The sequence below is a fragment of the Dinoponera quadriceps genome, unplaced genomic scaffold, assembly GCF_001313825.1.
Source record: "Dinoponera quadriceps isolate SergipeBrazil2010 unplaced genomic scaffold, ASM131382v1 scaffold2094, whole genome shotgun sequence".
NCBI classification, from domain to species: domain Eukaryota; kingdom Metazoa; phylum Arthropoda; class Insecta; order Hymenoptera; family Formicidae; genus Dinoponera; species Dinoponera quadriceps.
Genome location: NW_014557105.1, coordinates 147,459 through 158,758, shown reverse-complemented (window position 1 = coordinate 158,758; position 11,300 = coordinate 147,459). Strand labels below are relative to the sequence as shown.

Here is an 11,300-nt window from a genome sequence, read left to right as displayed (position 1 = left end):
AAGAAAGCGATGGCGATTCATTTGAAAGTAAATCTTTAAGTGATGAGGAAAATGTATGTCATTATGGTGGATGGAACAGGAGAGGAAAGTATACGTCGTGAAAAATTACATTAAACGAATTGAAGAAGAAGCGAAAACAATCAAAAATAGACCGTAATATTCTCAAAAGTGTTTCTAACAACCAAATCGTCCACTCATTATTCATTCATATTGTTTCATTGACACCATAATTGTATGTAATTCCTCCTTCTCGCCGCAAACGTGGGAATAGTAATTTGATTCTCTGCTATTTTTTCTATTGAGGAAGCTCACAATAAATTTCTATTCCAATTTCGCGTTGAAATTGATAATGTGCACAAGCCGCGTGAACTACGTGCCTCAGCTCGAGGAGTGAGGCACTTCATGCGTCTTCACGTAGCGGAAGAGGTGGAGTATAATAGTTGCGGTATGTCCAGCCATGCGCGCATGGAGTGCGCATGAAGAGAAACGGAACGAGCTTCTACGCGCATCATGCGAGAAACGGGACGCATCCTTGAGCAGTCATTCAAAGCTCCCGTTTTCTCGTTGCCGCGATCTTGATTAATGACGACAGAAGCGAGGAAACGTATGCCCAAAGTTTTTGCAGAATATGTTGGAATCCAAAAAATACCTAAGAAATATTTATTCGATAGGTGTACCGACATCATACATTTTTACTTATATTAACATACATATTTACACGTTCAGAAAAGTTTCTTCAAATAAGAAAACATACATTTTCTTAAATCTATAACTACTACATGAAAACAATCGTTTAATTTATTTAAGTAAAAATTTAGATTCAAGTAAATATATTATCAGTACCCGTTGAATAAATATTTTTTATGTATTTTAGATACTTTTTCTCTCAGTGCACGAACATTCCACGAATCATTTGTAACGACACTCCGTTGAATTATGCTTTCGCGTTCCGATCGTATCGGGATTATATTTATAACGAGGTTCGCGATGTACAGCCGAATCAAATGTCGCTACACATTTTTGCGATGACCGCAGGACAATTTATTTGCTAACCGTACATAAAAGCCATCTCTCGTCTGACGAAAAAACGCAACGTGTGTCACATAGGCAAAATTGTTCGCGGGGCGAAGTTGGAGATAGCGGTATCTGGAAATGCGCAGCCCGCACATATAACAAGTGACGACTATCGTTGTAAATAGCGCAGGGAGCGCGATGAGCGCCCGTGCAAAACGCGAGTGCCCGTCTAAAGGTGCATGAGATGCACGTATACGTATTGTAAGCCGTAAGAGGAAAAGAGAAAAGAACAAAAAAAAAAGAAGAGGAAGAAGAGGATACCATAATACTCGCGCGACTCATGCACGCCGTTCGTCGACGGAGGACTAAACGGAACGTATTGTGCATTGTGTGTCGGGAAGGAAATAAAATCAAAATCGACCGATCGAATCTTCTTTTCGATTACCACTCACGATCCAAAATACAATCCAAAGACGGGGGCAACGTACTTCGAAATGAGTGCGGCGATCGTGTTTTTTTTCCCCCTTGGCGAGGAGAAGTTAAAAAGTGACGAGTTTCACATTTCTATTTTGTTCGAAAAGTTACATGATCACTAAAGAGTCGCAAAATTCGCGCGAAACTTTCCACCTTTCACGTTTCCGCTCTTAGGAAAAAGTTAACATGGTCGTTACTCAGAAGCTTTAAAGCCGTTAACCAAATCGGTTATCACCCAAGATATATTATCAATTTATTAAATATATATAAAAATAATTCTTTTTCTACAAATAATAATAACTCTTAGAGATAAAGAGTTGTGATAAGGAGTTATTCACCACAATGTAAATTTGTTGCGCACTGATGACTGCGGGAAGGCTTCTAAATTGCCTGTTCTTCCTTCCAACGTATGAATTTACCTCGTGAAGACCTCGTTTCTGACAATTACGAGCTGACATAATTGTAAGAATGCCGTGTCCAGATTAGATCAACATAACTGTAAGACTTTGTATCTGAAATACTTCTTCACACCGAGTCCCTGATATTCACTAGCTACGTATTTGTGCATTGCGACATCCATCGAGATGTTATCGTCCTCTGTGGCTTATCTCGACGTTACACCGGCGTCGCTCACGACCACGGTACATGAGTCCTTCCACTTCACTCGTGGATCCCTCAAGACAGTGATCTTTCTGGCCTCGCTTTGCCGTTGTCTCGCCAGCAACAGTCTCGTGGCTGGTATAGGAATCCAGTATTTGCCCAACGCCGGCGTCACTTCCATAGGCTCCGCCTCGTTCGTGGAATTCCAACGGCTGATCGCGTTCACCGTGACCACGGCCGCCCGGCACTCGAATGTGAGGAACCGACACACCTCCGCCAACTCGTCCAGCTGGTAGACCGACTCGTAGGTCTTTTGGCGCATTTGCCGCGTCTAAGTAGCAGTGGTTAAAAAGTAAGCCATTTACATAACTACAGATATTATCAAGATAATAGCAACAAAGCGACGTCGCTTCTAAATAATTTTATTGAATTACTTGAAACAATCATTTAGATGCAACAATTAGAAAGAAATTACTTAGAAAGCATTATTTTATCCTGAATATTTGGATATAATTTATTTGTAATTTTATTAATCATGATATACTACGACATATCTCGTTGACTTACTTCAGCATTTATTTTTTTTCTGAGAAAACTCAGAGAATATGCGCTCGAAACTGAATGATCGTTCATTAAAGTAACAAATTATTTCAGCCTATCTGTACCTCAAAGATGATCGCTGGTAAAGAGTCGATGATCACGAGAAACCTCTTTTCTTTCAATGAATACTGTTCTGTTTTGTACAGAGTCAATAACTGCCGTAAATCTTGCATTAATTCACTGAACGAATGCACATAGCAAACTTTTGTACGTTGCAATGCCTCCTTTATGATCTGGAAAACAAGAAATATCCTTTACTCACTCAACAAAATATTCCCCTTCACTCATATATTCTAATATATATTGTTGACACAAGTTAGAACTTTGATTCAGTTGTATGTTTTGTGTGTAACTAACACCTTTACTAATTAATGTTTCCTTTCCAACATCTTATTACCTCCTGTCCGAAATTCCTAGCTTCCAGTATCTCTTCATATCTCAACCTAGAGAAGTCCTTTTTAGTATCAAAGTACCATGCGACAATGTCTGATTGAGTGGCAGCAGCATTGGCAACTATCGTCAGACACAATTGAGTCTTTCCAGAAGATGATGAGCCACATAGCTCACACAAATATCCAGGACACAAGCCACCTTTCAGCAAATCATCCAAGCTGTCTTATAGAGAATCAAATGTTAGATTTTAAAAATAAGGTATCATCCTCTTTCCATACGATTTCATTTTGTTAATAGTTTCTCAAATATTGCAATATTTTTTATTTTGGACATTCAATGCTCATAATTGAGCCAAATCAATTTGCATAAAACATACCATGTCACACCAGTTGGTATCACATCCTTCTTCTCTGCTATGAAAAGTTCGAGCGCATTCTTCTTTGTATATCCAAATTCCTTCAATATGTGTTGCTTTATTTGCAATATTTCCTGCAAATATCGATATTATCTTCAATCAAACTGTCATTTTAAATATTAATATAAATTTGAGGTTTTAGACATTTCAAATTTGAAATATCAGATATTTCAAATTTGCTTAAAAATACAGCAGTTAAATAATTATTTAATTTAAGGACATAAATTTGATCAATTCGTTTCTCGATTCTTTTCAAAACATTTATTTCTTACCGTGTGCGAAAAACCGGTGGTTATTGTCAACTCAACCGAGTCCGCTGCGACGAAGTCGACGGTAGTAGCCACATTTTTTCGTCTCAGGTTCTCCGTCACCGTCTCGGACAAATTGGGGTGAACACTCGCGTTCAACTTCACCATTGTGTAATCCACCAATGACTCGAATTCTGAATGAAAAGTAACACACAATATCGTAATTGCGCATGTAATTCCCTCGAAAACATCGAATCAAGTGTTATTTATGCGACAACCATCTTTCGAGAAAATTGGAAAGTGGCGGCCGGAAGGACACGACATCTGTGGCAAACCGTCGAGAGAAAGAGAGAGAGAGAGAGTCGCACGATCCGTCGTATCAATCATTTCTCTCATCACTCGAACGGTCAATTTTATATTTTCACTTCGTGACGCGCCAATTCGCAATTTCCACGAGACGTACCTCAGACGCGAGAACGGCGAAACTCGGGCGAAGGCCCAGCCGCTTTTTGAATTCGTTGTTCGCGGCGGCGGAGGTGGTGGTCCACGGCGTAACGGCGCGCGCGCTGTTGTTCCGCTGCATTCGGCCTCCGACGTCGTCCGTCACAGTCGCTGCGGTGCTCGCACCGATCCGATCGTCGATCAGGGAGCGCGCGCGCGCGATCTCCGTGCGCGCGCCCTACGTGTGCCTCCTCGTCCGACGGTGAAGATGCCGCGCGCGAGACCGCGAGATGAGACGATCGACCGCCGGGCGGAAAAATGCCGGGCCGCGACACTACGACGCCGCCAGGGCTCCCGCGACGCGCGCCTACGACGGGCCGACGACGGGCGCGACGTTCGCCGCCGGCAACAACGGATTCGCCGTCGAGCGCTGCCGACGATGGCGAGGACGACGACGAGGGCGACGGCAGCGGTATGATCCGCCGGAAGCCAGGTACGTAGGAGAGAGAGAGAGAGAGAGCCGCAATCGATTGCGATGGCGAGACGAAGACCGAGTCTCGCGAATTTCTCGAGAGGAGTTTCCGAGTGTGCCACGTGGCGAGCGGATGAGGGATCGCCGAGCCCTGCTGCCTTCCACTTTGTGAGACCTTCCGCACGTTAATCCGCGCTATCTGCCTACCGTCCGGAACGGGCAATCTCGCGTCTTTCGTCTCAATATGGATGAGAGTAACGGTGGAATTTACATAAGTTCTTTTAATCGATTCCGTGGACGCGTGCGGACTACACCGAGCTCCTCCACGAGAGCTGGAGGATTAGAAAGCACCACGAGCGGTCTGTCTTCGTCCAGCTTGACTCTTATTGGTAGCCTAATGATGGGGAATTTTTCTCTCGGCTCCGACCGAGATCTCGCATGTTCGCGGATGGTGAGAAGGAATTGTGGTTGCTTTGTCTTTGTAATTATCTTCAGAATTCTTCGAGGAAGAGCGCGGTCTGTAAATTTGTTACGTAAACGTAGATCAAGGGTGCGATCTGTTTAACATTTTACGGGTTTTGGAGGATTTTGCTGTACTGAGAATTCTGCTCGTTACAACTGCACCTAGTTGCACCGTCTGTACTTGAAGAAAGGCAGGCATGCATTTTATGTCTGGTGGAAGTAGAAAGGATGAAAGTTTACGAGATAATTCAGAAGATGCAGCTGTAAAGAGCAGATATAGGGTAGGATCTACCGAAGCTGCGAACACTATGTAGCGCTTGAAGGAATAATATGATTGGTCTAATCGGCGTTTCAAAGCACTTGCAACGCGAAGTGGATCCTACCCGTAAAGATACACGTGTCACGTATTCACATATATAACGCTGGAACGCACCCTGGTGCTCGAAATGTGATTCGATAACAGACAAAGAGGAAAAGAGAAAGAGAGAGAAATAATTTCGGTGGGATGATTGTTTTTCTCTCTTCTACATAATCCGATAAGAAAGTTGTCTAATATTCTAGAAAGCAAATGGATCAATAAAATATGAGCGTTACAATCGACATAATAAAAGTTGCAACAATTTTTTTGTGAGTTTCGTGTCGAATAGTAGAATTCGTTTTTTAATAATTTTCAAGAAATATATTTACCACATATATTTGCACATAAAGTGCGTTGCGAAACTCATCGAGAAAGAAACATTGCGACTTTTATTACACGGACTGTACTTCGACGATCGTAAAGTGCGGCGAGTGAACGACGATGCGCTTTACCGGCAGAGTTTGTTGAAGCGGCTCAACAATAAAAGTAGATATATCGCCGATACATTTATATTAACACATTGCGGACTAGACATTTTTATTGCTAACCGTACCCAGTAGCCGGCTATGTTTTCGCCTCTAACGACGCAATATGAAATACGAGATATCTCGTCATCCGACCCCTAACGACGAAATAGGAAAGACAAGATATCTCGTCATCCGTCCGCAATGTGTCAACACTCTCGTTATATAGTTAGTCACAGAAATATGTTTATATTTTTTCTTATAAATTTTAGAATTCCGTGTCCAATAGGAGAATTTCTTTTTCCATAATTTTCAGATTTATTTTCCTGTTGGACTTGAAATGCGTTGCGAAACTCATCGAGAAAGAATGTTGCGATCTTTCTGTGACTGACTATACAAAATGTCGGCTGCGTCTGTGAAAGAAAGAGACAGTCATGCTACCCGGGTGCCTCCCTCTTTCCGTCTCTCTCTTTCTCTCTCTCTCTCTCTCTCTCTCTCTCCTTCCTTTTCCCTCACGCCTTGCGCGATTCTTTACACAAGTGTGATTACATAGGAAGTCACATTTCAATATTATAGTTAGTGTCACGTATGAATGACGTCATATACGCAGCCGGGATATTTCAAAGCGCCTATTGAATCGCAATCTCGGCGTATACGATTGGAGATAAAAAAAGTTCGGACCGTTTGGACGACTTCGCGCGACACGTTCGGAAAACAATCCGGCGGGAGAATGAATTTTTTTAGTGATTCCCACTAGACAAATTTTCCCATTGGCCACGCTCGGCAGAACGTTTATTTTACAACCGTTGGAAGTTTCCTATGCGCTGTATAAGTGATTGGATTATTATTCCCGTAGATTTGAAAGAATAAACCAATCTCAGCTCGGAAGACTTTCAACGGCCCAACGGAATAAACATTCTCCGCTGAACGCGGCCATTGAATATCGAACGCATTTGGAGACTCGTCGAGACAAAGGAGCGTACACCTTTTCTGCTCCCGACTGAGACATCGGTTGCGAGTCCTCTACTGGCGTAAAAGGGATTCCTTCTCCTTTGTCCTTTGTGGTTCTGCGTCGGAGAACACGTTCGATATTCAGGCGGCCGATGGAAAAATGTATCTTCCGAGAATCGCTAAAAATAAATTCCCCCTTTGAATACCGGATGCGTCGGCCGAGACCCGTCGGAAATAGAGCTAGTTTCTCGTCCTCTCCGAGTACAATAGCGAACGCGAGTTTCCCGCTGTTGTTCGCAGCTTCCCCGACACGCCCGACATTCGTCTCGTCTCTGAGAGCGCGGTGAGATAGCTTTGCGGAACAACGGAAGACGAGACGAAGCGCTGGGACATATTCGCGCGTGCGAGAGAGGACAGCATCGGCGAGATGATCGAATGGCCGAGCTTTCTCTCTCTCTCTCTCTCTCGGGCTCCTTCAGCGAGCCCGGGGGCCACCTCGGCCCGGCCGACTCGTGCGAACTCGGGCGACGGAGTTCGAACGTTCGCGCCTGTCGACCAATCGTGCGCAGCCGGCGCTGCCACGTTGCCGCGCGCAGCGGCCGGCGCTGGCCAATCGGACGGCTGTGCACCGCAGCGCTATCTCTGCGCGATCGACGCGAGGCTAGCCGTACAGAGAGAGAGCCTCGCCACGAAATTTCTGTCGGAGCCATCGCCATGTTTAGGAGCGTGTACACGTCCTTGGCCGTGCGGTGTGACGATGTATCGTAAAATATTAGATATATCTCATTCGTCGTGTGTTACGTGAGGTACCCAATTGCGAGTCGGCCCACGCGGATCACGAGTGTGACGATTATTACCGCGGATGGCACGTCTACGTCGTGGAAATTTGTGATTACGCTGTGGTAAGTCCGCCCTCTCGCTACGGTGCCACGCCAACATGGCGGACGAAAAATTTCCTTTGTATCACGCCGCACCTCACCGCACGCCGCGCCGCGTCACGGTTTCCCCACCCGTCGACGCCGAGCGTCGTCGTCGTCGTCGAGCGAGGTCGTCTCCTCGCGCCTTCCCTGCCGCCGATTACCACGGCCGTTACTTAGTGCGACGCACCGGTGTGTTCTCCTCGAGGAGTCGAGGCGAGAACGTGCACGGCGCCGTCATCGTCGTCGTGCACACCTCGACGACGCTGCCTCGTGCAGCCGCGCGCTAGAAAGAGATCGCGCGAGCCTCGGGTCACCCCCCCGCATCACAGAGCCCGGGATTTCTCGACGCTCGCGACATGTCGTCCCCTCCTCTCCTGGCACGCGCGATCCCCGACACCTCGTCGTCGCGCACGACGCCGAATTTCGCTTATATATACGTCGCGTTCTGCGCAATACCTGCCCTTTTACAAGGCCGCGCGCATCGCCTCCGCCAAATTCGACGCTCTCCGCTCGGTCTCTCTCGCTCGCCCGCTCCCTTTCTTTCTCCCTTTCTCGATTCACGTTTATGGCCGATCGATGCTTCTCTCTCACGAGCGGGGCCCGCTCTCGCGTCGCCCGTCGTGTTGTTGTTGTCCGCGGCACTTGAATTTTTCCGCATTCGTGCGCGCTAGTTACCGCTCAGTAGCGTATCTAGTTACTCGACGATTAACCGTATATCTTGAGCGTCCTCGTGCTGTTGTTTACTCAATTAAGATCGAGTTACCGAGGATGCTTGGCGCAACGTGTCAATGTACTTTTAAACGTTTAATTTCATTGTACTTTGTTCTATGTACGCGGAGGGAAGAATCGATCTTCGCTGTGATACAAGTGTCCACTGCTGTGTTCTGCAATATTGCTTCATCTTTTTAGAATAACATGCAATGAGTGACAAGCAAGATACACCCATCCTACCACCCCTCAGCCGGGGTGCGAGCAGCAATGGAGGTGCTACTAATGGGGGTGCGTCTCAACAGACACTTAGGACGTCGCAAATTTTTGCTCCTGCTCAAGGCCTCAATGTGCTCGCTACTGGGCAACAGCTCATTACCGTTAACACTCAGGTTCCTGGCCTCACACAGGTGAGTCTTCATCTTTGTGAATTACTTTTTTTTTTCTTATTGTCTTTTATTATCTGTTACTCAACACGTTACCTGTACTCAGCAGAAAAAGCACTTAGTGGATGTTTGATGGTTGCATTCGGCAACGGAAAAAGCGGTCGGTAAATTTAAACCAATTAGTTGATAAATTACTCAATCATTGTGCAATTATTTTGTTTGCCAAATGCAACCAATGACTGTATTCAGCAGAATGTTAATCTTACAGCTGTTGGAAGTTTTCTGCGCTGAAATTGGATTATTCTTCTGTGTCTATGAGAATAATCCAATTTCAGCCCGGGAAACTTCCAACAGTTGTAAGATAAACATTCTGTTGAATGTGACTAATGATTACTGATCCTGATTGATACATTCTCTTGGATTCTCTATCAGGAATCTAAAATAATGCTCCTGTCACAGACAATAATTATTGAGCGTTCACTGAGCTCCTCTGTTGAACATTGTTGACTGGTTATTTGTCCTACACTGGAAGAAAAAAAATGCTACGTTCAAATAAATACTAAAGAGTATAGGAGTGTTATCATACTTGGTTTAAGTAAATATTATTTAAATGTATCACTTTTTTCTTTCAGTATGCTACATTCAAGTAATATTTATTTAAACTTAGTAAAATAACTGCTCCAATACACTCTTTAGCAAATATTTACTTGAATATAGCACTTTTTTCTTTCAGTATATTTTTGTTTTTAGCTTTGTTTTGGTCATTGCCAAATAATTCTGACCAACAATCACTGATTTGCCAATCACAAGTCTCATAATTAGCCAGTGATAGGTCTGTTCTTATTAGCTGAACTAATTCTGCACCGGAACTCGATTCCTTTTTCATTCAACGTTAGATTATTGTTTCGTTCTATAGACAAGTAGTGCAATTGTTAGTTCAGCCAAAGGGAACAGATTTGATGCGTTAACACGTTTATTGCCAATCTTACCATGTGGTACAGAGATACGAGATAGAGAGATAATCTACCTTAGTATAACATCTAATAACGAACGCGTGAAATCAATCCAGCTCTCCCATTAAATCTCGCTGATTGTTCATTCGCAGGTTATCCCGACATATTCGCAGGTTCACTCGACGACTATCGCGAACGCGCAACAAGTCGGGGTCACGAGAATCGTTAATATCGCGAACACCCAGTCGCGTAACGCCACGGCAGTCGTGGGCGGCGCGATGCCGGCTAGCGTGAACGTCGTGACCGCATCGTCGCCGCACCCTACACCCATCGCCCGACAAAACTCCACCAAGGTCGTGCTGGCGACGTCGCCGAAGCTCATGCGCACCGCCAACGTGTTCGTAACGCCTATGTCGTCGTCACAGGCATCGTCGTCGTCGTCTTCGTCGCAGTCACAGGCATCGTCGTCGTCATCGCCACAGGTAACGCCTTCTTCGTCGCCAGCAAGGAAGCGGTTGAAACTGTCGGACTCGGGCGAGAAGTCTACACTCGCCGGCGAAGACCTTAGTGGTTTGCGTAAGCGGGTGATCGAATACAAGATGCGCCGGATGCAAACCATCCGCGAGAAATACGTCGAGAACGTGGCCGAGCTCTTCTTCCTGCACGCCGGCGGCAATATGATGGACTATTTGGCCTGGCGGAAGCGACAGCCGACGTCGCAATATTTGCACTTCCTGCGGCAGCATCGATTAGACCCGGAGGACGACGACGAGGACTTGACGGTGCCGTTACCGCCGTTACCGTCGGAATTGTCGCAACTCTCATCGTCCGCCAACAACACCGCCACCGTTACCGCCGCCGCCACCGCGGCCACCGCCACCGTCACCACCACCACCATCACTACCACCACCACCACCACCGCCGCCGCCTCCGCCGCCGCCACCACTACCACCACAGCCGTCGCAGCGGCAGCAGCCGCCGCTACCGTAGCCGCCGCCGCCGCAGCCGCCGCTACCACAACCACCACCGTTACCAGCACCACTGTTATGACTACTGCCACGTCCGTCTCCACCGTGGTTTCCGCGCCGAGTCAGAGCAACGCCGCGGAAGTTAAGATCCTCGGCGTGGGCGCCACACCGGTGGCAGTCTCCACTACCTTACCCGCTGCAGTGGCGCAACTCACGCAACACGGTAATACACACACGCTTCGTTGATCTTCTCTCTGTGTTGTCTCGTCCTTTCTCTCAGACATTTCAACTGGTCGGTAGTTGTTAACCCAGCTGTTGCATTCTCGCGATCCCACTTATGTCATCAGTAATTAATTGATACTTCTGATGCCAGTTCGAACCATCGTTCCGTGCTGGTTTGAAAATAAATATTTTTTTGGCCAAAATTCTGAATGATGGAAATGTTTATATATATATATATATATATATATATA

The 11,300-nt window shown here is 45.9% G+C and overlaps 2 protein-coding genes across 2 annotated transcripts in view; one reads left to right on the top strand and one right to left on the bottom strand.

The window, feature by feature from the left end:
- Positions 1-1,561: 1,561 nt before the first annotated feature.
- Positions 1,562-4,299, bottom strand: LOC106748667 (DNA repair protein RAD51 homolog 4-like). Its single transcript, XM_014627413.1, has 6 exons — positions 4,208-4,299; positions 3,769-3,938; positions 3,458-3,570; positions 3,086-3,299; positions 2,754-2,921; positions 1,562-2,419 (listed from the first exon to the last, which is right to left on the bottom strand). Exons 2-6 carry the CDS (start codon positions 3,910-3,912, stop codon positions 2,093-2,095), a joined length of 966 nt encoding a protein of 321 aa, XP_014482899.1. The 5' UTR covers positions 3,913-3,938; positions 4,208-4,299; the 3' UTR covers positions 1,562-2,092.
- Positions 4,300-4,591: 292 nt separating this feature from the next.
- Positions 4,592-11,300, top strand: part of LOC106748666 — a 36,865-nt gene continuing 30,156 nt past the window's right edge. Inside the window, exons 1-3 of the mRNA XM_014627412.1 lie at positions 4,592-4,678; positions 8,722-8,930; positions 10,012-11,050. Of these exons, the coding sequence (XP_014482898.1) occupies positions 8,733-8,930; positions 10,012-11,050 (1,237 nt within the window). The 5' untranslated portion in view covers positions 4,592-4,678; positions 8,722-8,732. The remainder of the gene's footprint in view (positions 4,679-8,721; positions 8,931-10,011; positions 11,051-11,300) is intronic.

Bases quoted from the DNA above. Each gene is read 5' to 3' on its own strand.
- LOC106748667 (XM_014627413.1), bottom strand. From the start codon at position 3,912: ATGGTGAAGTTGAACGCGAGTGTTCACCCCAATTTGTCCGAGACGGTG. The intron at 3,300-3,457 runs GTATGTTTTATG...TCTATAAGACAG, and splicing joins ATACCAACTGGTGTGACATG to CTTGGATGATTTGCTGAAAG. The intron at 2,922-3,085 runs GTAATAAGATGT...CTTGTTTTCCAG, and splicing joins CTAGGAATTTCGGACAGGAG to ATCATAAAGGAGGCATTGCA.